This window comes from Saimiri boliviensis, chromosome 8, assembly GCF_048565385.1.
Source record: "Saimiri boliviensis isolate mSaiBol1 chromosome 8, mSaiBol1.pri, whole genome shotgun sequence".
Taxonomy (NCBI): Eukaryota; Metazoa; Chordata; class Mammalia; order Primates; family Cebidae; genus Saimiri; species Saimiri boliviensis.
The window spans coordinates 25,459,216-25,485,322 of NC_133456.1; the positions used below are offsets into that span (position 1 = coordinate 25,459,216).

Here is a 26,107-nt window from a genome sequence, read left to right on the forward strand (position 1 = left end):
CTCACCGCAACCTCCGCCTCCTGGGTTCAGGCAATTCTCCTGCCTCAGCCTCCTGAGTGGCTGGGATTACAGGCACGTGCCACCATGCCCAGCTAATTTTTTGTATTTTTAGTAGAGACGGGGTTTCACTATGTTGACCGGGATGGTCTCGATCTCTTGACCTCGTGATCCACCCGTCTCGGCCTCCCAAAGTGCTAGGATTACAGGCTTGAGCCACTGCGCCCGGCCCCGGTTCTGGAGCTCTAAATGGCTGGAGCTATTTTACTTCCTCTCCTCCTCAAATTTGCTGGAACGTGAGCCCTGTTATCGGTGTCAGCTGTTGACGTCAGAATCTCAGCCTTCATCTCTGCAGCCCACATAAGGGCCTGTGCCTAGTGTGCTGCCTTGGGTTGCTGATGTTCTATACATGTTTGAAAACTAAATTTTGTATGTGGATTTTTGTTTGGACTAACAGCCAAGCATGCACAACAAAGGTCAACACATGTATGCAGCTGGCATTTCAGGAGCCTTGGCCTATGCCCCAACAGATACGTAAAGGTGGGGTTACTGAACTTTAAATTTCCGAAAGCTGCTATGGAGATTATTGCCTTTATAGAATTAAAGAGCCTATCAAGGAATCGTTTCCATATACATTAATCCTGCCCTTTTTCTCTCTCTTATCTTCCAGATATATCATACTTTGTTCTGGCCTCTTGAATGGACAGTAGCTGGCAGAGAGAACAACACTTGTTACGCAAAGATAATCTGCAATAAATTTGACCATGTATGTAATGCCACTAGAAGCCAAAATGCTGTGATTTTTAAATGTAGCTTTTATTTTTAGCATTTGGATTTATATACATATAAATTATATATATAAATCCAAATACCAAAAAAAATACATATTTTATATATATATACACACATATATATACATACATATATATATACATATATATAAAATATATATTTTATATATATATGTACATATATATACACATATATTTATGTGTGTGTGTGGAGTCGGGATCTTGCCATGTTGCCCAGGCTGGTCTCCAACTCCTGGCCTCAAGTGATCCTCCTGCTTCAGCCTCCTGAGCAGCTGGGACTGCTGCATTTTTATAACCTTTTAAAGATAGTTTTCAGGACAATGCAGAGTGCCTCCATGTTGTCATCTAGTCAACATGTCACAGAGGTTGAGCAGTAACAGTTTGTAATTGAGCCTTACCAGTGTCCTCTCAAAGTATACCACTGAAAGCTGCCTCTTCCCAGGGCCATCTTGATAGCTTGATAGTTTAAACTTGATAGTTTAGAACTAGAAGATCTATGAAAATTTTGGTCATCAAATAATAAATTGTAAGTTGTATGTGTGCATTTTATAAACAGACTGAATGTGTGTCTAAACTCTTTAGATGGAGATGTTCACACAAAGTGAAACTCGACTTACTGAGCTAATTGCTGATGCTTTCACTAAAGCAGCAGCCCATCATCGGAGGCTTTCCTCCTCCTGGTTATGAGGGGTGAGCATCAAAATGGTTAACAGCCTTCCTAGTTTAAAGCACAGCTTATTTATAATTTGCTTTATAAAGAATTCTGAATGTAGAAAGCAGTGTTCTGACTTGGTTCTTCTCTTGAAGAGTTTATCATCTGTCTGGGGAGATGAAACATAAAAATAGATAAATGTGAACAGCAACAAGTGGCATTTACATCAAAGTTTACTGAGCAGCAGTCATGATCTTGATTAATTCCCACATCTCTGTATTTGTCTTATTCTCAGTATAACAGAAAACAGCGTGTCCCAGGCTAGTAGCCCATTAGCGTGTGCTCTGTTGCCTGAATGGTGAAGCCATCCACAGCTCTAGGGCTTAGTCCCTTAGTAGTTGCACATGGGCTACAGGGCAGTGACAGGGATGGTGGTCATAATACCTCTGAAATGCTCCAGGTTGGGCAGGTTTGCAGCTGTGCTTCCGAGAGTGGGTGCTCATGTGCTGGACTACATCCTGTTTCTTTGGGACAGAGTTATCTCAGGTCAATTTATGAGAGTTTGGGCAGCCTTTCCAAAGGGAGCAGAGAAAGACTGTATACAGTATTACCCTCTGAAAGTGAGAGTGTGGGCTTTGATGGGAGAGCCACAGCTGAAGCAGGAGTTGCAGCTGTCATGCTAGTTCTGACCTCCTCATGGGGTTGTGGGCTACACTTCTGTGGCTGTCAGCCCCATTTCCCGTCACTGAGCCCCTCTGCGCCATCCCACACTACCCCTCTGGACCCCACCCAGGTTCCCAGGCCACACTCTTGGCCTTGCTCTCTAACCATGGGAGCAAGGTTAGAGAGCAAGGGTTAGAGAGCAAGGGAAGCATGTGCCCCTTCCCTTTAACCTGGCCACATGCCTGTTTCTTGAGTAGCACCCTCAAACTTACAAAATGGAAATGCTGGACTCTAGTTCTGGAGTCAGAATTGTGAATGAGACTTCCTTCACTCAGGACCTTAATTTTCAGTGGAAATTCTCATCAAGTGTCCTTACTTTGCTCTGAGCTGCCCTCCTTTTCTGCTTGCTGAGCAATGTACCACCTCAGGTTTCAACACAGTAGTCTTCTATGGGCCCTGGGAACTCACTCAGAAGCCCCAGCCCAGGCAGCGTCTGCCTGCTTCCCCTCTGAAGTGCTCACCAGCAGATGCAGATGAGTGTGGCTGTTCTGAGCTGTTGCCTCCTCCAGAAGCTCAGGGGGCAAGGATTTTTCCTGGCGCTGGCCTCCGTTGCCCTTTTATAGTGTTTCTCTTCATCTCTTGTATGCTTTTACTGTTGAATATCACAATGAAGAATAGTCTGAGAAAGGAACATTGACAAATGGACAGCCTAGAATGCACTATTACCATGGAAAGCGACTGCACATCTTGCTTCCCATCTTGGTGGGTCTGCTCATTGCCTGCACCCTGTATCTCTCAGCACACAGCCCTGGGTGACAGCCCTGCACCAGCCTTTCCTTTGTCTCCACTTGATGTTGGGAGCAGGGTGCCTTGCTTCCTGGGCCAGCAACCTCTGATTTCCAGTAAAACCTGCTGCCTTAGAGTTATTCCAGTGTTGGACTTTAATTCAGATTTGTTATGTTGTTGTTGAGCATTGTCTCAGCATAATTTGGAAATTTACATCATACTAATGAACTCCTTCATGCAGTGGGTAAATTGCTTGTTCTAGTAAATTTGAGTGCAAATTAACTCTGGATGTGCATTTACTGGCTCATTTAACTACAGTGGCTCACAGTTTCATGGTAATGTTCTCTGCTCACTTGACATTGAAGTTCTTTTTCTGTAGTAGATGCTGTATATTTTAACTGTGAACTTGCAGTGAATGGATTCGTATTCAGACCATTAACCTACTGGGATTCTCTTTGTTTTGTTTTTGTATTAAAGGATCGGGTGATAGGGTTTCATATTCTTGGACCAAATGCCGGTGAGGTTACCCAAGGATTTGCAGCTGCAATGAAATGTGGACTCACTAAACAGCTACTTGATGACACCATTGGAATTCACCCCACATGTGGGGAGGTAGGAAACAAGATGTTTTCAAAATTGGCTTCAGTTGATATAGTGTGAAAAACTATTATAAATCACTTGTCAGAAAGACGTCATGTTAGTAACTGATTTGTATATTTTATTTTTAATTTATTTTATTTTACTTTTTGAGACAGGGTCTCACTGTTACCCAGGCTGGAGTGCAGTGGTATGATCTTGGCTCACTACAGCCTCCACCTCCTGGGTTCAAGTGATTCTTCTGCTTCAGACTCCTGAGAAGCTGGACTTCAGGTGTGCACCACCATGCCTGGCTAATTTTTGTATTTTTAGTAGAGACGGCTTTCCACCATGTTGGCCAGGCTGGTCTCAAACTCCTGACCTCAAGTGATCTGCCCATCTTGGCCTCTCAAAGTGATGGGATTATAGGCATGAGCCACCATGCTGGCCAGATTTGTATATTTTAAAGAATTGCATAAATATAATATTCAGAATGTGTTTTCTTAACACTGCTAACTTCTAAATATGTATTTGTTTTCTTCCTCTTGAACAGGTGTTCACGACTTTGGAAATCACAAAATCCTCGGGACTAGACATCACTCAGAAAGGCTGCTGAGGCTAGGCCTGCTGCTGTTTAGTTTTCTTTGTCATATTCTCATTTCTCTCAAAGACAAGAATGTTCTCAGATAAAATGAGCCTGTGCTCATGACAGCTGCTCTGTTACTCAGGGACTAGTACAGGGCTCTCTTATGACACTGAGATGAGAAAGTAGACAAGGAGACAGGACAGCAGCAGGCATCTGCCTTGTGGTCTCGCTGACTGCGAGAAGCAGTGGTACTGCTTCCTTGACGCCTTAACTCGAAGCCCCGTTATGAGGTGAGCCAAGGCTGATTCTCGCAAGCGAGGACTGAGCTTTCCTCGGAAAGACCTTTGAGTTGCACCATTCACCTAAGTTAGCTTTTCTGGTCGCTGGTTATCCCCTTTGCTTTGTTGTTTCTATGAAAATATATTTTCAGTTATGAAACTATAAAGTGGTGGTTTTCTAGCATGTGGGCCTAGAAGTCACACATGCTTGCTAGTGAACAGTGTCTGTGGGATACATTTGGGTAGCTGTGTTTAGAGGACCGTCTGCATTAGCAGGAAGCTGTACACATTGTGTAGGTTTAGTCATCTCTTTTCTTTTTTGAGTCACATTTAACCTACTGTCAAAACCCTGACTCATGCTTCACCCTCACACTTATTACTTGGTGGTGATAACCTCGAAGCTATTCTCCCCTAATTAATATCTCTACACTGAGCAAAATATCTCATGTAAGATAAAAGTACTTGAATTTCTCTTTCACACTGATGTTAATAATATTTCCAAAAGTTTTTAATACTATATTATGTGAAATCTAATTTAAAACTGTGAAATAATTCCATCACAGCCTATTTAATAATGGTCAAGTTCCATAAATGAATATAAGTAATATTAAGTGGTTGCATTGGAATTTACAAACATGTCAGCATCTCAGAGGTCCTTGAAGATGGAGGCCTATCCAAGGTACTTATGGAAAACCTCTATTTTCTTGATTATACAACACAGTAGCCAGTGCAAGACCCTTTTAGGCCACTTGTTCTTATGAGCCACACTAGGTGTTTAGCTTAAAACTGGATAGGCTGGAGTCGGAATTTCTAGCCATTTGTCTTAAAAGACAAGTGTTAAGCCAACAATTAGGGACACTGTTTGTAGACAAGCATTTTGCTAAACTCTCTGGAGGCAGGGAGGGGAGCAGCAGGAGAGTGGGGCTGGGAACCCAGAGAAAACTGATGTAGGACCTAGTTATGGGAATGGCTTTTTTATTTGGGTGAAAAAAATACAAATGTGTCTAAAAGGTAAGGTATGGTGTGGTAATTGCTATCCATGTGGCAGAAACAGTGCAGCAGAAACAGTGCAGCAGGAAGCAGAGGGAGATGTTATTAATTTCTATTGACTGTGGGGCAGGGGTAGGGTAATTGAACAGAGTTTAATGAAAGTCACCATATTTGAGCTGAATTGCAGGGGATAAAAGGATTATAAAGATTAGAAGCAATATGGAGAGGGTGTGAATAATGCTTTCAACAGATTTGATTTAAATAACTTGGTGCAATATATTTTAAATAATTTTATTATATTGCTTAGTGCCACATATACACAGAGCCAGCTTTTTCAGAATCCCAAATGAAGCAAAACCAAGAACGCTGTCATATGCTACTGGCCACACAGACCACCCCTGGTGTAACAAGGTTGGGACTACACAAAGGTGTGATTTCCCATTGGTAGAGATCCAACCTGGGAGCCAACTGGGAAGTTGCCTTCCATATTGAAAGTCTGCAAGAGCAGCAATTTGTCCACCTTCCTCCTGTCTGCCTGCCTACTGGCTGTACTGCTGAGTGTCTGCAAGAGATTTCCTTAATGGGACCCTAGTTATCATCACAGAAGCCAAGATTCTCCATCCAGTGTGCTACATTAACAACTTAATAAATGTTGCTCAATTCTTATTAAGTCTGTGAGACAGGCAATACTGTCCATACTTAATACATGAAGAACAGAAAAAGTTAAGCAATTTATTCTATCACACATCTAGTAAGTCAAGAGACCAGGCATTCCCAAGTTTATCATTCTTTAAGGCCTAGGATCTTCCTATAGCTCCCTGCTTCCTGTGAAGTAGCTCCTGGTTCTACCAACTCTTCAGCTTATTCTCCCACTAACCTCTCACTTCCCTCACACCAACTCCTCCCTCTACTTTCCATCATGTTATATGGAGTTTATGGTCTTTGCGTTCCTAGTTAGTCCCACAGTTGAAATCCTCTTGCCCATGCCTATACGATACTAGCCTTTTGAAATTTCTTAAGCCTAGCCTTTATGGCCTAGCACAAGGCAAACTCCATAAATATTCCATGCATGCTTGAAATGAGTATGTTTTCATATTGGGTGTAATCTTTATGAGTTGAGCTTGTTAATTCTGCTATTCAAAAATATACCTTTATTTTTTTGTGTGTGTTTGACCTAATAAATTACTGAAATAAGTATAATGGAGGGTATCAATTTTTCCTTCCAGATCTATATACATCTTTATGTTATTAGACGCATACTAGTTTTATCTTCCAGGTAAAATTCCTCTCACCAATATATACGTACCGTATTTATGCCAGGAGAGGAAAAAAGTAGAAGAGGAAGAGACAATCAACAAATTATACAATGGCTAATACATCATGATGAAGTTTATATCCCAGGAGTACAATGAAATAATATTAGAAATAAAAGGAAGAAAGCAATATAGCACCTTGATAGATTTAGAAGACAAAATGTTTTTTTATTTTTTTACTATGTTTATCTCTTATTCTCAAGTTTGCATTTATGATATAAAGTCTAAGCTAACTAGGACTAGAAGGAAACATTCTCAAACAAATAAATGATGTCTACAGAAAAAGTATAACTAACGTTATCCTTAATGAACTAAGATGACTGAGCACAGGCAAGGATGCTGACTTTTATCATTCTTTGTTTAACATTGTAAGGGAGGTCCTAGTCAGTTAAGTGGTACAGGGAATAAAATTAAAAGCACACAAATTTGAAAGGGAGACCTAAATGTCCTTATTTGATGACTTGATTGTGTACATAGAAAATCCTAAGAAATCTGCTAGAAATAACTACTAGAACTTCCAAATGAATATAAAAGTTGAAGAATACAAAGTTAATACATAAAATCAATTGTATATCTAAGAACTAACAACAAATCATATTGAATTGAAAATAGGATTACAATATCATGTACAACAGCATATAAATATAAAATACTTAGGGATCCTTTAAACAAAATATGTACAAGATCTTTATATGACAAACTATAAAACATTGCTGAGAAATTTTATTGAAAAGATTTTTGCATCTATGTTCATCATGGATATTGGCCTGAAGTTTTCTTTTCTTGTTGAGTCTCTGCTGGGTTTTGGTATCAGCATGATGTTGGTCTCATAAAATGATTTGGGAAGGATTCCCTCTTTTTGGATTATTTGGAATAGTTTCAGAAGGAATGGTACCAGCTCCTCTTTGTATGTCTGGTAGAATTTGGCTGTGAACCCATCTGGACCTGAGCGTTTTTTGGGTGGTAGGCTCTTAATTGCTGCCTCAACTTCTGCCCTTGTTATTGGTCTATTCAGGGTTTCAACTTCTTCCTGGTTTAGGCTTGGGAGGTTGCAAGTGTCCAGGAACTTATCCATTTCTTCCAGGTTTACTAGTTTATGTGCATAGAGTTGTTTGTAATAATCTCTGATGATGGTTTGAATTTCTGCTGAGAAATTTTAGAACGAAATAAATAGATATACCATATTTATGGATTGAAAGAGTCTATATTATTAAGATGTTTCTTTCTCCTCAAATTGATTTTTGGATTCCATGCAACCCCAGTGAAAAATTCCCAGCATGTTTGTAGAAATCTGAGTTAATTATTATTTTTTTGAGACCAAATCTTACTCTGTCACCCAGGGTAGAATGCAGTGGCACCATCTCAGTTTACTGCAACCCCTGCCTCCCAGCTTCAAGCGATTCTCCTGCCTCAGCCTCCTGAGCAGCTGAGACTATGGGTGCATGTTACCACGCCTGGCTAATTTTTAAATTTTTCGTAGAGACAATGTTTCACCACATTGGCCAGGCTGGTCTTGAACTCCTGACCTCAGGTAATCCACCTGCCTTGGCCTCCCAAAGTGCTGGGATTACAGGGGTAAGCCACTGTGCCTGGCCAATTTTCTTTAAGCAGTTATAAAATGTGGTCCCACTTCCTTTTGGCTTTCATGGCTTCTAATGAGAAATCTGCTGTAATTTGAATTTTCCCTTTATAAGTAAGTGTTGCTTTTCTCTGGTGGCTTTCAAGACTCTGTCTTTTATTTGTAGCAGTTTTATCATGATGTGTTTAGATATAGATTTCTTTGAGTTTATCCTGTTTAGGGTTCACTGAGTTTCTTGGATCCTTAGATTTATGTCTGTGTCAAAATTGGGATATTTTCAGCCATTTGTTCTTCAAATGTATTTTTATACCTGTACCCTTTCTTTTATTCTGGGACTCTGATGATACAAAGGCTAGACATTATTGTCCCACAGTTCCCTGAGATTCAATTAAGTTTAAGTTTTTTCCTTCCAGTTGTTTAGATTGGATAATTTCTATTGATCTGTCTTCAAGTTCATAGACTTTTTAATTGTCATTTCTATTCTGCTATTGAGTCTGATGCTTTTTAAAATACTGGTTATTGCATTTTTCAGTTCTAAATTTTCCATTTTGTTATTTATATCTTGTTTTTTTCCTGAGCCTTTCTATTATTTTCTTCATTTCAGGAATATTTTCTATTACTGGTAAGGGCATTTTTAAAAGAACCATTTTTATGTTTTGGGGTACATGTGATGAACATGCAAGATTGTTGTACCCCAAAACCTAAAATGCAATAAAAAGAAGAACCATTTTTATATTTTCATCAATTAATTTCACATCTGTATCATCTCAGTGCTAGTGTATATTGATTGTCCTTTCTTATACAAATGGAGATTGTCTTGGTTTTTCATATGCTGTTGTTTTGTATTATATTCCAGACTTTTTGGATATTATGTCTCTTGGTCTTGTTTAAATCTTATAGCAAAGGTTAACATTTTTGTTTTACCAGGCAATTGACCTGATTGGGTTCAAGCTGCAAGTTCCTGTTAGCTTTGTGTGGGATTTGTTTCAGTATCAGTTCCATTTTCAAAGTGTCCTGCCACCCAGTGTTCTCTCTGTAACTTGAAATATCCCACAATTCAGTTCTCAAAGCCTGTAGTGTGCTGTTTAGGGTCATATTCATAAGTGTGTAGCTTTGAGTGAAATTAGTGATTTATAAACAACTTTGTGGGGTTGCATTCCCAAGTTCCATCCTGTCTGTAATCTCACTAATATTTTCTAGTTCCCTGGGACTCCCTTTTTTTGTTTTTCTAGCCCCAAAGCTAGGATTTTATTCACCTCTTTCTTCCACACACTTTATGCAGCTCTGTACATCAAGGGCCCACTAGCAGGAGGACAGAGAGAGGAAAAAACAGCGTTGTCCTATATTCCAGAGATAAGGTTCCCTTCAGAGTTTTAGGCCCCTGACATTGTTGCTACCAATCTCATTGCCATGGAATTGCTTGGGAGCTGAGCATGAGCAGAGAAAAGAAAAAAGAAAAACAAAAACACAACAGAATTTCTCCCACTCTCTCTGAGCCAGGAGGCCGTTTTCCCATTACTCAAGTCTATAGTAGAAGGGCTTCAACTAGAGTTCCCTGTCCTTGCCATTCAGAGTTTCAGGCTGCACCAAGCAGCCATTCTTCTGTGTCTCCTCATCTCCTCAGGGCTTCCTATTTTCTGAGACACAGCCATATTGAAATTAGGCCAGTTATTAACCCTACGGTGGCCTCTAAGTGTTCCAAGTGAAAGGAGAGGAAGAGTTCTATATCTCTCACTTTAAATCAAAGCTAGAAATGATTAGGCTTAGTAAGGAAGGCATGTCAAAAGCTGAGATAGGCTGGGAGCTAGGCCTCTTGTGCCAAAGAGATAGCCAAATTGTGAATACAAAGGAAAAGTTTGTGAAGGAAGTTAAAAATGCTACACAAGTGAACATGTGAATGGTTCACTGTAAGTGAAATAACCTTATTGACAATATGGAGAAAGTTTTAGTGGTCCGGATGGAATATCAAGCCAGCCACAACATTCCCTCAAACCAAGCCTAATCTAGAGCAAGGCCCAAACTCTTTAATTCTATGAAGACTAAGAAAGGTGAGGAAGCTGCAGAAGAAAGATTTTAAGCCAACAGAGGTTGGTTCATAAGGTTTAAGTAAAGAGGCTGTCTCCGTAACATAAAAGTGCAAGGTGAAGCAGCAAGTGCTGATGGAGAAGCTGCAACAAGTTATCCGGAAGATCTAGCCAAGATTATTAATGAAGGCAGTAAACAGTGGATTTTCAATGTAGACAAAACAGTCTTATATTGAGAGAAGATGCCATCGAGGACTTTCACAGCAAGAGAGGAGAAGCTGATGCCTGGCTTCAGAGCTTCAAAGGGACAGGTTGACTCTTGTTAATACAGCTGGTGACTTTAAGTTGAAGTCAGTGCTCATTTACCATTCTGAAAATCCTAGGGCCCTTAAAAATTATGCTAAATATACTTTGCCACTACTCTATAAATATAATAATAAAGCCCGGCTGACAGCACATCTGTTTACAACATTATTTCAAGTCCACTGTTGAGCCCTACTGCTCAGGAGAAAAGACTGCTTTCAAAATATTACTGGTCATTGAGGCAGTGGCTCACACCTGTAGTTTCCACATTTTGGGATGCCAAGGTGGGTGGATCATCTGAGAACAGGAGTTTGAGACCAGCCTGGCCAACATGGTGAAACTCTGTCTCTACTAAAAATACAAAAATTAGCTGGGCGTGGTTGTGGGCACCTATAGTCCCAGCTACTCAGGAGGTTGAGGCAGGAGAATTACTTGAACCTGGGAGGCACAGGTTGCAGTAAGCCAAGATCATGCCACTGCACTCCAACCTGGGTGACAGAGTGAGACTCTGTCTCAAAAAAAAAAAAAAAAAAAAAAAAAACATTACTGCTCATTGACAATGCACCTGGCCACCCAAAAGCTCTCCTGGAGATGTACAAGGAGATGAATGTTGGGTTTTCAGGTCTGCTAACACAACATCCATGGATCCCATGGATCAAGGAGTAATTTTGAATTTCAAGTCTTACTATTTCAGAAACACATTTAATAAGGTTATAGCTCCCATAGATAGTGATCTCTCTGATGAATCTGGGCAAAGTATATTGAAAGCTTTCTGAAAAAGATTCACCATTCTGACACCATTAAGAACATTTGTGATTCATGGGAGGAAATCAGAGTAAACATTAACAGGAGTTTAGAAGAAGTTGATTCCAGTCCTCACGAATGACTCAGAAGGATTCAACACTTGAGTGGAGGAAGTCACTGCAGATATGGTAGAAACAGCAAGAGAACTAGAATTAGAAGTGGAGCCTGAAGATGTGACTGAATTGCTGCAATCTCATGATCAATTCTGAATGAAGGAAGAATTGCTTCTTACACATGAACAAATAATGTGGTTTCTTGAGATAGAATCTACTTGTGGTGAAGATGCTTTGAACATTTTTTAAATAATAGCAGGACTTAGAATAGGATTATAAACTTAGTTGATAAAGCAGCAGCAGAGTTTGAGAGGATTGACGCCAATTTTGAAAGAAGTTCTACTATGGGTAAAATGCTATGAAACAGCATCACATGCTACAGAGAAACCTTTTGTGAGTCAGTCGATGTGACAACTTTCATTGTCTTGTTTCAAGAAATTGCCACAGCCACCCCAGTCTTTAGCAGCCACCACCCTATCAGTCAGCAGCCATCAACATGGAGGTAGGTAAGACCCTCCATCAGCAAAAAGATTGTGACTTGCTGAAGTCTCAGATGATTATTAGCATTATTTAGCAAGAAAGTATTTTTAATTATGTACATTGTTTTTTAGATATAACACTAAATACACTACAGTATAGTATAAACATCACTTTTATATGCATTGAGAAACCAAAAAAAATCATGTGACTCCCTTTATTGTGATATTTACTTTATTGTGGTGGTCTGGAACCAAGTCCCCAATGTTTCCAAGTTATGTTTTTAACTTCTAGAAGAAAACATAGGAGAAACCTTCATGATCTTAGTGTAGACAAAGATTTATTAGATAACATACAAAAATTATGAAGTATAGAGTAAAATAATGATATATTGTATTTGTGTCTTGTGTCCCAACAATGGCTGAATAAACAAGGGTGATTTCCTAACACCACAGCATGGGACTAGCTAAGGCTGTCAATGGTGTTAAATGAACTCACTGACTTATAGCTTAAAGAAGTCACATATACCACCTTATAAAATCCTCACAAGGCTCAGTGCTGCATAGGAAATTATGTATGGTCTTCACCCTCAAAGAGTTTGTAATTGACTGGGAATACCAGGTGCAGGTAAACAGTCAACTGTACAGATTATTTTTGTCATTTACAGGGAAGGGAATGAATATTGAATTCTGCGGTAAGCTGGAGTCATGCTTGGTTTATACATACATCTAACCATCTCAACAACACTGCAAAATACAGATGAGGAAACTATGTCCACAAGGAAAGTGGCCCTCTTGTGGAGTCATGTTTCACACCTCAGCCTGTTGATTCTTTTTCCACTTTATCAAGGCAGCAGGAAATAATGTTAATAAATTCATAGGTAGGACTCAGTTTATATTGCATGTGATCAGAACATTGTACCATTTTTGGAGAGGTTTAATTTGTCTGCCATGTTTTGTTCATTAAAATTGCCGTAAAAAATAAACACTAAGTTTGAAAGGCATACATATTTAAAGGCAGAGACTTATCCTTACTTAGCATTTCTTCTACTGATGGAAGTCTCAGAGTGATCAAAGACCATGCTGTGGGTTTTACAGCTGTTCAGAAAAAGCCCTCAGGCATAACTTCTCTGCTGTCTGTTCTGGTCGTGATCGTCAATACAAAGAGCCAGGATTCGAGTCACTCCCCGGCTTGGACAGATGTCCCAGAATGCACCTTTGGCTTATTGGGAGAATAGAGGTTTGCCCCATCTACTTTCGAGTCACTTAATGCTGCAGGTTGCTGTTGTATCTGTCTGCTTCTCCTGGAACTCTCAGGCCTCATATTGCTTCCCTGCTGCCCTCTGCATGGCTCTCTGGGCCACCTAGCCACTCCCCTCATGGCCAGACATATCTTTTGGCTCAATGCTAGGACCCATATTTTCATATTTTGATTTCTAGGAAGTTAAGCTATTTTTCATTTTTCATTTATGTTTTAAGTGGGAAAAAAAAAATCCTCAAGAAACAAATGAAAACACCTCAACTAAGTTTTATCCATTTGGGGCTTCAGCCGGAAGAACTTGTTTTAACATTTCTCACAGGTCTGATAGAGACTGATTTCCTCAGCTTTGTCTATCCGTAAATGCCTTTATTTCATTTTTGAAGGCTATTTCTGCTGGATAGAGAAGTCTATTTTGACTTTTCCCCGCTTTCAGCACCTTAAGGATACAGTTCCTTCATCTTCTTCTTCTGTTGTTACTGATGAGACATCAGCTGTCACCCTTATTGTTTTCCTCTTACATAATGTATCTTTTTCACATTCTCTGCCTGCTCTTAAGAGTTTTCATTATTTTTAATTTTCAGCAGTTTGGCTCTTATGTACCTATAGATATTTTTCTTTGTACTCATCCTGCTTGAGCTTTACTGAGCTTTTGGATTTGTAGGTTGATGTCTTATGCCAATTTTGGAAAATTCTCAGCTGTTACCTCTTCAAATGTTTCTTCTCTCCATACTGTCTCTCCTAGAATTCCAGTTGCAGATGTGTTAAACTTCTTACCATTCTACTTATCTCAGATTTTCAGTATCTTCCTCTTCATATTTCTTTTTGGATAATTATAATTCAGTTTGGATATATTGGCCTGTCTTCAGGTTCACTGATTTATTTCTTTGGCTACATCTAATCTTATGTTAAAACTACTAAGTGAATTCTTCATTTATGAATTGTATGTTTCATTTCTAGCATTTCTGTATGTTCTTTGTAATATTTTCATTTACCTACTCAAATTCCCCCTCTATTCTTGCATAACATCTACCTGTTCCTTTAGACTATTTAACATGTTTATCTGAGTTCTATAGCCCCTGTCTGTTCCCAACACCTTGGTCATCCCTGTCTTCTTTTATTGAACAGTTATCTCTTCTTGATGGGTTAGATGTTCTTTTTTTTTTTTTTTTTTTTTTTTCATGTCTCCTAAGTTTGCACATTCAGCATTATGTATGAAAGGACAGGCTGAAGAAAATGCAGGCTCTGCCCTCCGCAGGTAAGGTAGAGGAGAGCCATCCAGCGTCCCGGGGTTGGCTGCCTATTGAACAGCGTGAAGCCCAGAGCTCAGGGTGTTAGTGATTTTCACTGCCTGAAGTAGAGGCTGAAAAAATAACATTTACCCCCAGAAAAGAGTGTTTTTCCTTTTCTGCCCACATGTTGGTGTGGGTGGCTCAGTCCATCCAAATGTAGCCAAGCTGGGCTGGGCTTTTTTTGCAGTTCTAGTCAGACTCTTCTCCATAAACCTCACGTCTTGAAGGTGTGATCAGGACTGACCCATCAATAGGACTTAGGATCTCAGCACTGGAAAGACTCCAGTCATCTTCATGCTTTCCAGCCTGTACCCTGCATCTGACCATAGGAGACCTTTCTCTGCCTTAATGACAGCCCTGGGCCCTGGGAACTGCTCAGGCATTCTTGTTGCTCTCCAGTGCTGCCTCTGAGGTCCTCTTTCACCATGTGGCATGCCTCCAGCCTTCACTGCATTGGAGGGATACCTCTCAGTTCTGGTTTGCCCTGTGTGTGGGTGGAGAACCAGGGTGAGTGGGTGACGACCTGTCCCTGGCTGGGGCTCCTGGGCTTCAAATTACACACCTACTCCTGTGTTGCCTGCTGTGAGTGTGGCCGTTTTCTCTTCCCCATCCACAGTGGGCTCCTCCACCTCCAGCACTTTACCTGGAAGAAAGCAGCTTCTGGCCTCCTTCTGAGCAGGCTTGTCGCTTTCTGGGATTTATTTTAGTCTGCCTTGTTTTTGTTTTTGCTTTTGCTTTTGTTTGTACTCTCAGCTCTCTGGTGGGTTTAAAACAAACAATCACTTTGTCACTTAAGCAGATTGTTTGTCTCAGTAAGGCAGGATTGGGGATTTCCTGTGACTTCCTCCATTCAGCAAATGTTAGTTGCCAGAAATATGTTTCACATAAATTGCTCTTACAGAGCCCTGGGTTTCATAGCAGAGTCCTAGCCCTTTGGTTTGCAGCTGTGTGTGAGTGGCCATCCCCTCACCACTGAGTCCTGTCACCTTTTCTGAGAAGCCCCGGCAGTGAGAGTCACTAACACCCTGAGTGCTGGGCTTCAAGCTGTTCAGTGGGCAGCCGACCCCAGGGGCCTGGTTAGCCCTCCCATCCCTTACTGTGGAGGGCAGAGCTTGCATTTTCTTATCATGGGAAATAGCAGAAGGGCTCACACTAGTCCATATGTTTTATGGTAAAATACCAGAAAAACTAACCCTAGGAGAATAGCTGCTGGGCACACAATGGCAGTGATGTGTGGTTAATGCAGAACAGGGTCCTCCTGCCCTGGGAACTGTAGCCCCTGCTCTGGGAGGGGCTAACAAGAAGCCTCCCCCAGCTAGACGCATCAGTGTTTGTGGGCAACATTTAATAACAGCAGAAAGGGACATGTTCCAGTGGTAAGTGGAAAAGCCACCATAACAGCATAATCACTACTATTGTGGGTGCGTATGAACAGCTGGAAAGTGAGATGTGAAACGTCCCTTGCTAACTGCTCCTCCTCCCTGTCTTCCTGCCCTCTCCTCAGCCCAGCCCTTCGCCCATGGGTCCCTGAGTGGCACTGAGCTCCAGGTCCAGCACCCAGCATCTGGCCTGTGCTGTCTCCTTTGTCCCTCCCAGCTGCCTGTGCTCTTCTTACAGAGGAGCTGGGGTGCTAGGGAGGCGAGGAGCGGCCCAGAGCAGGTGGCCACAGAGTGGGTCTCCTTGGAGCTTTTCTGACTCCAGGCCTCATGCTTCCCTATCCGACTAGGATGCTGTGCCCCTTAGGGTGGCACACTAGGGTGTCTCAACATAATGTACTCTCCAGTGAGTGTGCGTGGCTTTAATACAGGATTTTAACAGAGCTGGTATATGGTTTCCTCTGCAGATGTGGAGTGCCCAGCCTTCCTCTTCAGCCCAGGCACCTGCACGTGGCTGCCCCTGCTTTGTGACCCTTTGAATCTAGGCAAAGGGAAATGTATATCCCAGCTGATATTTTTGATTGAATAAAAATGTTAGCAAATTTATTGAGGTGTAATTTATATACTATAAAATCTCCTTGTTCTCAGTGTGTGAGTCAACCACAGTCCAAATGGAACGTTTCTGTCATCCCCTGGAAACCCTGTGCCCCTTGCTGGCCGATCCCTGTTCCCACCCCAGCCCCAGGAGGCTAGTTGTCTATTTTGTGTCTATAAAGGTTTGCCTATTCTGGACATTTCATACAAACGCAGTCACAAAGTGTGTTGATTTTATGCATCTGGCTTTTTCACTGAGCAAAGTGTCCTCAAGGATTATGCACATTGGAGCGTGGATCAGTGCTGAGTTCCTTTATGTGGCTGAGTAGCATTTCAGTAGGAGGAGTACTGAATAGCACACTGGATTTGCCCGTGCAGCACTTGGTGGACTGGTCTGTTTCTACTGTTTGGCTGTTACAAAGGCTGCTGTGAACGTGCCACCAGTAACTTTATCCCTTTCCTACCCTCCCTTGGCCAACTGGCAAGGCAGTCAGATATCAGGACTCACTGCTGGGAAGTGGAAAGTGGAGCTCTGCCCAACAGCAGCTTCTCCCCAGGCGGGCAGATGCTGTAGAGTTGCAAGGGCGAGGCCGGGATGCCTGCACAGGGTGGGGCTCAGGCTTCACAGGGATGGGACACCTGATGGCCTTGTCTTCCTTTAGGGGCGGGGACTTCAGCATCAGGATGCCTCAGTCAGGTCCCTGCTCTGGACTGCACGGGTTTCTGCCTTCTCATTTTTCTCTGGTATTCAGGGAAGGGACTTGAAACTCTGGCAACACAGGGCTGTCTGGTTTCTTTAAGCAGTTGTGCCTGTGGGTAAAGACACTACAGAAACCTATATGTTTCTGTTTTCAATTTTCTTGCAAGAAATACAGGAAGGGCTGTAATCCCAGTGCTTTGGGAGGCCAAGACAGGAGGATAGCTTGATCCCAGGTCTTGGAGACCAGCCTGGGAAATATAGTGAGACCCTGTGGTATGTGCCCCTGCCTAATGCAAAATCATAAAGGTTTTCTCATTTTTTTTCTAGAAGTTTTATAGTTTTAGCTCTTATATTTCAGTCTATGATCTATTTTTGGTAATTTTTGTGTATGTTGTGAGCTAAACTTTTAAGTTGTTTTTTTTTTTTTGTCTGCATATATTTTATTGTCTCCAGTACCATTGGACAGAGTACCCTTGAAAGATTGCCTTTTCCACATTTAATTGCACACCACCCATGTCAAAAATCAGTTGGTCATAAATGTAAGTCCAGAAGGAATCTTAATTCTGTTCCATTGGTGGTTCTTATGCCAGTAACACACTATCTGTCTTCATTACTGTAACCTTGTATTACATTTTGAAAGTGGGAAGTGTGAATCCTATTTCCAGGATTTTTTGGGCTATTTTAGATTCTTTGTATTTTCATATAAATTTTAGGATCAGCTCATCAGTTCTGGAATTTTGATAGGGGTTATCTTGAATATATAGATCACTTTGAGAGTATCTTGATGAAATTTCAGTATGTGTGAACATGGAATGTCTCCCCATTTTTGCAGAGCTTTTAGAAGTTTTCTCAGCAATATATTGTAGTTTTCCGGGTACAAGTCTTATACTTCTTTTGTTAAACTTAGGCTCAAATATTTTGTTCTTTTTGATGCTTTTGTGATTGAAATTTTCTTAATTTCATTTTTGGATTGCTCATTGCTAGTATATAGAAGTACGCTTGATTTTTGTATATTAATCTTACATCTTGCAGTCTTGCCAAACTAGTTTTATTAGTTCTAGTACTTTTTCTAATGAATTCTTTAGAATTTTCTATATACTGGATCCTGTCATCTGCAAATAAAGATAATTGTACTCCTTCCTTTCCAATGTGGACACGATTGTTTCCTTCTGCCTGGATGCATGAGCTGGAACCTCCAGTGTAATATTGAGTGGAAGTGGCCAGAACAGACACCCTTGCCTTCCTCCCAATCCCAGGGAAGACATTCAGTCTTCTGTCACTGGATGTTCTATTTGCTGTGGAATTTTCACAGACACCCTTTGTTGAGTTGAGGACGTTCCTTTCTATTCCTTGTTTACTGAGAGTTTTTATCATCTAAAAGAGCGTTGGATTTTGTCGAAAGCTTTTCTGAGTCTACTAAGATGATCATGTGGGTTTTCGGATTAAACAAATTTGGAGATTGAGGTATCTCTCTTTACTTAATAGTTACAAAGTCATTAAATTTCAGAAATTCTAAGGAACTTTAAAATTCCTTAAGTGCTGTGTTTCCCAGACTTCTGTCACTCTTGATTTCTTCCAGTCACTTTTCACCTATGCTGTTTACCTGGTAATATTTTTATAAATCAACTCACATTTTATAAATACGTACTTAAATACATGTATTTTAAATGGAAACTTAATATTACTATGTGTAAGGTGTCAATGAAAAGAGTCAAAGTGTAAAATATTTGAAGTGATTTATTCTGAGCCAATTATGGGTGACCAATGGCTCATGAGATCCTGAGAACATGTGCCCCAGGTGGTCGGGACACAGTCTAGTTTTACATATTTTAGGGAGACATGAGACATCAACTGAAAACATGTAAGATGTACAGAGGGGATTCCAGATTATAGGTAGATTTAAAAAATTTCTGATGGGTAATTGTTTGAAAGAGTTATTATCTAAAGACCTGGGATCAGTAGAAAGGAATATCTGGTTTATGATGATAAGGGATTGTGGAGACCAAAATTTTTACATGCAGATGAAGCCTCCAGGTAGCAGGCTTCAGAGAGAATAGACTATACATGTTTCTTGTCACACTTAAGGTCTGCGTTGATGTTAAGGCTGGTCAGCTTTTCCTGAAATCCAAAAGGGAATGTTATAGGTAAGTAGTTAGACATGAGCATGGCAGGAGAGGGCCCCCTTAGGGAATGTCAGGCCACCACCAGGTGAAGGTCAGGCAGTTGTTAAACTGTCTCTCTAAAATTGTAATTGGTTGCAGCCAGTGCCAGGAAAAGGCAGTCTTCCAATAGATAGATACAATCTGAGGCTAGTGATCAGCAACTTCCCTCTAAGGTCTCAGGAGTTGGGCGAGTGGGCATGTGCACTAAGAGGCAAAACGGTGGAGTTTAAATACTTGACAGGTGAGGGAAGAACGCCTCAAGTGAGCATGTGCACCGTTTCAGTTAAACACATCACACCTGTGGCCCCTCCCAAGTTCGGGCAGACATCCACTGCGCATGCAGCCAGCCCGCCCCAAGGGAAGAATCAGGGGAGAAGGGATGCAACCTCCCAGAGCCCACCAATACATAAGCCCCAAATCAGTGGTAAAACCATGCATTTGATTGCTCAAGTCGCCTGCTTACCCTCTTCCAAGTGTACTTTACTTCCTGTCATTCCCGCTCTAAACCTTTATAAAAAGTATATAAACCTTTTACTAAACTTTCACTCCTGCTCCAAACTGGCCTCCATCTCTCCCTTTGCCTTATGCCCCTCGGCTGCATTCTTCTTTCTGAGGAGGCAAGAACTGAGTTTGCTGCAAACCCATGTGGACCTTCCTGTTGCCACCGCTGCTCACAGGAAGGATGGTATGATGAAGCATGGCCAATGCTCCCTTCCCATCATGGCCTAAACCAGCCTTTCTGGTTAACTTTGAAATGCCCTGGTAGAGAGGAAGGGTACATTCAAATGGTTGGGGGGGGCCTTAGAATTTTATTTTTGGCTTACAAAGGAAAATAAAAGCTTGGGATCCCAATTCACTCTACTGCAAGGAAAAAATTAAGGTGAAAGCTGCATCCTGCAAGAAGCTGCCTTTTCTTCTGTTCCTAAGCAGATAGTGACAGATATAAGGTTAAAGATCTTCACTCTATATTCACCTTATCTTATAGTGAGCACCAGATGAACACATAATTGACCATTCCCCTATCTGCTCCTTTTCTCTTGCAACATGTGGATTCAGTATTGAGACCTTCCCTTTGTCCCCTCCTGCTGACTTTTCCCCTTTAAATATTGAAGCCCTTAAAATAACATTTGGAGAAAGGCACAGACCTGTCTCCCAGATGTGTCCTTAACCTTGGCCAAGTAAACTTCTAAATTGATTGGACCTGTCTCAGATACTTTTTGGTTTACAACTACTGAAAAAGGAAACCAGTCTTACTACCTTAATCAGAAAGGACTTATAATCATAATGGCACAGAAGAAAATATATATAAGATAAAGTGGGCCACTGGGTTAAGAAGGTAGATCAAAAACGAACTTAATACTACTGTCTACCAAAAGTCCACTCAGATTGCAGCAGCACAAAAGCACATCCCAGAAGGATGTGAGGACAGGAGACTGCAGCAGCTGACCTCTGGAAGTCAGAGCTGGACAAGGGACCTGAGTGAGAGGAGGCTTGGGCAGCCAGAGCTGAAAGCTGAAATGACAGATGCCATCGGAGCCTGTTAGGGTGCGATGGGGCATGGGGCTGGCTGTGGAGAGGCAGTCCCACCCCACCCCCAGGCCCCTGTTCTTGCTCCCGCACCGCTGCGGAGGTGTCCTCTCTGGAATATGGAAGACAAGGTTTTTGGATGGAGATCCCCAGCCCCCTGGAAGAAATCAAGAGACTAATGAAGATCTCCAGGGCACTGCCAGCCAGTTCTGTACCCTCCAGCCAGGAGAAGGCATAAGGTCTTGCTGGAGAGCCTGGGCAGCAAGAAACGGATCCTGGCCCTGGGGAAGTGGAGGGTAAGGCAGAGCCAGCCATTAGAAAGGGTGAGGTTTGCCCAGGCATGCAATGTAAGTGATCAACACTGATTTAACCAGAAGTTCTCCTGGAACTGCTTTAGGGGATGAGATAGGGCACGGAGGTTGGTTTGTAACAGCTGAGTCTTCATCTCCCACAGCAGGTATCAGTGGATGATCTCTCATATGGAAGAAGCCAGGGCAGCTACACCCAGTGTCTTAGCAATGAGAAACACCAAATCAGACAAACATCACTGCTACTGGGGAAGGGACCTGGGGGAAGGGGAAGGTTGTTCAGAGAGCAGAGGTATTTTGTGTGATCCTCTTAGGGATTCTTGTCTCTTTAGACCACATGTACACATTACGTGTATAAAATAATGCACCAGATACAAGCAGTGAAATGCAAGTTCTGAGTTCGAAACACCCATACATCCCATTTGAGAATAACACTCCCCTGAGAAGGATGGGACTGTCGCCACTGGCCAGCGAGCAGGAGGGTGTTGGCAGGCACGGCCTGAGACAGTAGGTGCAGAGGGCCTGGCCTTTGGTTTTGGTGAGCAGCAGAGAGCGCCTGCCCCGGCGTGTGGCGGGGCAGGGGACAGACAGCACGCCATGCACCTGCTTCTGTTGAGCTGAAGTCAGAAGTCATTTCTGAAGCAAGGCAGTTGTGCTGGAGATTCTCTTTGCTCCTGCAGACACCCCCCCACCAACCGTCCTCCACCTGCTTTGTGTCCCTGGAGATGACCTCTGGGACTTGTTAGCAGGACTCCAGCCTTGACCTCCACTCTCCTGCTCTCTGGCCACCCCTGGTGCCCTCTGCAGGGCAGGCTGTGCTGCTGTGCTTCATGTAGCAAGACTGTCCAATTCCTGCCTGGCTCACACCCCGGCCCCTTGGGCCGTAAGGTAAACGTTCCAGCTCCCCTCACCCCAGGAGGGGCTATTTTCTCAGCTTGCTGGGGAAGGGCCTGGCAGGGCACACAGCTATGGTGGCCTCCTGTGTGACCATGGGGTGGCAGTGGGGTTGGGCACTGAGAAGGGAGATGCCTGTACTTGGTATCCAAACGTGATGGGACTAGGCAGGGCATGAGCTGCAGGAGCAGAGCAGGGCTCAGGGCCCACACCCACCCTGCCAGAGGGTGCAGACAGCTGGGAGCACCCAGCTCGTGTGCTTCAGGGTATGGGCCCCCAACCAGCCTGGCTGCACGGACCCAGAGCAGTAGGGGCCTGTCCGTAACCAGCTTCTGCTCTATGTCTGGGCACGCTCTGCTCTGCTGGACAGGTAGCACCAGCACTGGTGGGACCCTGTAGCCACTGGCCTGTTGGTAAACCAAAGACCAATCTGCTTAGAGAACAGGCCCCTCATCGCTTTAGAAGAGCTTCCTGCCAGTTCCTGCTGAAGCCATTTTCTACTTTATTTTAGGAGGAAAGTCTCTGCTGGGCATACAGTGGCTGCAGACCACATGTCCAATGTTCCTTTGCAGCTAGCATGGCTGCCAACCATGTGACTAGGTTCAAGATGTGATGTTGCAGCTTCTACTTCAAGTTCTTAAAAGGGAAGCTTCCTGCCTCGGTTCCTTTGCTCTGGAGATGAAGCCAGAACTCAGGACCATGTACTTAGGGAGAGGTGAACTGCAAGGAAGGACCAGGGCTACTGAATGACCTCACTGGGCACAGTCCCACCAACTTGGGCTGCTCATCTTTAGAGGGTTAGGAAAGGGAGATACCTGCTTCTGTGTTTGGGGGCCACTGCATTGGAGGTGTCTTTGTTGCAGCAGGTGGGTGCTGACTAACACACCATCTCCATGTGCCAGTTTGAAGGGCATTTCTGACCTCAGGCATTTGAATGACAGACTAGCCTCACAGTCTAGCACTCTGCATTTCTTCCTGCAGCACCTTGGATGCACCTGCGGGCATCTGGGGCTCTGTTTTCTTGTAACCCCTTGGATCACCACCAATATACCAGGGACGGCCCAGTCAAGTGCAAAGGCAGCCCAGCTGTCCGTACTGGAGAGCTGCCGCCCTGAAGGAGCAAGCCTGGGCCTCTGCCAGCCCTCTCAAGGCCCCTTCCTCTGGTGTTTGGGCAAAGGGCTTGGACTCACGTCTTCTTGCATAGCTGCCTGACTCCAGAGCTGGTGCCCTGCTCTCATCCCCTCCATGAAGATGAGGCTAGGACTCAGGACCACCCTCTGCCTCCAGGGGACACAGCTCCCACCACAGGCTCCAGCACAGGGCTGGAACCTTTCAGGTCACAGAGGACTTCACACATAAAAGCTGTCAACAATATCAAATGTCCCTGCTCCTACAGCTACGAACCATGCTCTAGTCTGGGAGGGGCTCCCTTGTTGGTCCCTCCTGCTGCCTCTGTGGTCCCCACTAAGTCCCCCACTACACACACAGCTGCCTACTCCCAAACTTGAATCTGGTCTCTATTTAACAATATACAGTTTGAGTTTCCTCTTTAGTGGACTCACAGGCCTCAGGTTAGACTTTGGGCAGGATTCAAAACCCCACGATCTGGTGTCCCTGCCCCCCTTCTCCAGCAGCCTTGTATGTGGTGAGAGGAGAGAAGAATGATCTCTTGCTGTCCCCAGAGCAAACTCCATTACCCAGGCAAAACCATAATGTGGAAAAATAAAAGTGTACAGTAAGAAACATTGAACAGAGAGGGTTTGTTCTGTTTGTTTTACAAAGGACACACTCTAAACAGGAGTCATAAGCGTCCTGAACCTCTTTGCACCTGTGCCGGGAATGACGCTTCAGAAAATTTAAGTGGAGAGGTGGTTTCAGCCCTTGCCCACCCAGTTCATCACTGCAGCCCACGTGTGCCTCATCAAAGAGAATGCAGGCCTGCTCAGCCGCCCCCTCCCTCTGATACTCAAAATCTCAAGGGCTGCAATCCCAAAGCCAGGTTCAGCCAGTCTTCCTGCCAAGCTGGGAGCCGTCGCATCCGCCTCTGCTGTTCCCTTTTGCTAGCACACGATGGCACCAGGGAGAGCAGAGCTCATCCTGTGGCTAGGAGGGGCTGGGATTCCTGCACTGGCCACAGAGGCTTTCAGAGAGAGAAGAGAATGCAGTTCCACAGATGCTAGCAAGCCGCTTTGGGCTCCTAGGACACAGCCCTTCACCCAATATCGCTTCACCCCTTCTCTAGCCTGTAACCTGTTTAGGAGTCAGGCACAATTTCTTTCTGCTTGTACACCCTCGGGGGCCCGTGCTCACATAAATGAGTGAAGCAGCCCAGGCGTCCAGAGAGCACATGGGCCGTGTCGAGGGGCAGTCTCCACTCACCTGGCCTCCTTTTGGCCATCTGGGTTACGCAAGCTATGGCAGCTGGGTTCCCTGAATAATGGAGAAATGTGAAGTCTCTTTCAAACATGGGCAGCTAGTTCTTTTTTCTGTCCACTTTATTGAGGTAGCCACCATGATCGATAGAATAATTTCTATAACCCCCAAAACATTCCCTAGTGCCTATTTGAAGTCAATCCACTCCCTTTCATTACTGACCCCTGGCAATGACTGGTCTGTTTCTGTCACTATAGTTTTGCAAGTAGAATCACTTGGTATGTAGTCTGTAGTGGCTCATTTTGTTCATTTAGCAGGATGTATTTGAGACCAATCTATATTGTTGTGGACACCAGTAGTTTGTTTCTTTCTGTTGCTGAGTTAATAAAATACAGATTGTCCCTGATTCGACCAATTCAAGCTGATTCTGGGTCATTTTGAAGTGTCTTCATCACTGTTTGATCACTGACTTGCTTTCTGGCAAATAAGATGTTCTAGACTCATCTTTGGGGGGGTGGGGCAGGGGCAGGAGTCTTGTTCATTGAAGTGAATTCACATGAATTAACCATTTTAAAGTGTACACTTCAATGGCATTTAGTACATTCACCGTATTGTGCAACCAGCACCTCTTGTCAAAATATTTCCATCATCTCAAAGGGAGACCCAATACCCATTAAACAATAACTCCCAATTCCCCACCTCTCTAGTTCCTGACAAATTCTATGCTACTTTGTCTCTGTGAAGATGTCTATTCTAGATATTTCACATATTGAAATCATATATGAGCTTTGTGTCTGGCTTATTTCACTTAGCTTAATGTTTTTGAAGTTTATCCTGTTGTAGCATAAAACAGTACTTCATTCATTTTTATGCTAAATAATATTCCATTGCATAGCTCTACCACATTTTGTTTATATATTCATCTGTTGATTGACACTTGAGTTGTTTCTGCCTTTTAGCTATTGTAAATAGTTCCGCAATGAGTACTAGTATACAAGAATCTGCGTCCATTTCAATCATTTGGTAAATATACCCAGGAGTGGAATTGCTGGGTCATATGGTAATCCTATGTTTAACTTTCTGAAGAACTGACAGGCTGTTTTCCACAGCCACTGTACCATTTTACATTCCCATCAGCAATGTGAGAGGGTTCTGATTTCTCCACATCCTCATCAACACTTGAATTTTCCTTTTTTTTTTCAGATAATAGCCATCCTAATGTGTGGGGAGTGAATCAGTAACAAAGAAAGCCCTGGTCCACATGATGTCACTTGTGAATTCTAACAAACACTTATTAAAGAACTTATGTAAATGCTTTTCCAAGCTTTTCTAAAAATTGAAGAGGTGGGATCATTTCCTAACTCACTCTGTGAGGCCAGCATTGCCCTAATGCCAAAGCCAGACAAAGACACTGCAAGAAAACTAGAGGGCAATATCCCTTATGAATATACATGCAAAAATGCTCAATGACATATTAGTAAATGAAATTCATCTGCATATTAAAACTGTTACACAATGTCACCAAGTAAGATTTATCCCTAGAATGTAAGAATTATTTTTTCATAATGAAAAAAAAATCAATGTACTACACTACATTATTTGAATGAGGGGGAAAAAGACATCATTTCAGTTGGTGTGAACGCTTGACAAAATTGGATACTTTTTCATGATAAAATCACTGCTCCTTAACATGATAAAGGCAATATATCAAAAAATCCCACAGCCAACACC

The 26,107-nt window shown here is 42.8% G+C and overlaps 1 protein-coding gene across 3 annotated transcripts in view; it reads left to right on the forward strand.

Annotated features, from left to right (window-relative positions):
- The window catches only part of TXNRD3 (thioredoxin reductase 3), a 37,765-nt gene extending 33,248 nt beyond the window's left edge, over positions 1 to 4,517 (forward strand). For all 3 annotated transcript variants that reach the window (XM_039477628.2, XM_074404182.1, XM_074404181.1), the window contains exons 14-16: positions 668 to 763; positions 3,388 to 3,522; positions 4,040 to 4,517. In XM_039477628.2, coding sequence (XP_039333562.1) covers positions 668 to 763; positions 3,388 to 3,522; positions 4,040 to 4,102 — 294 coding nt within the window. In that variant the 3' untranslated portion in view covers positions 4,103 to 4,517. The remainder of the gene's footprint in view (positions 1 to 667; positions 764 to 3,387; positions 3,523 to 4,039) is intronic.
- The last annotated feature ends 21,590 nt before the right edge of the window (positions 4,518 to 26,107 follow it).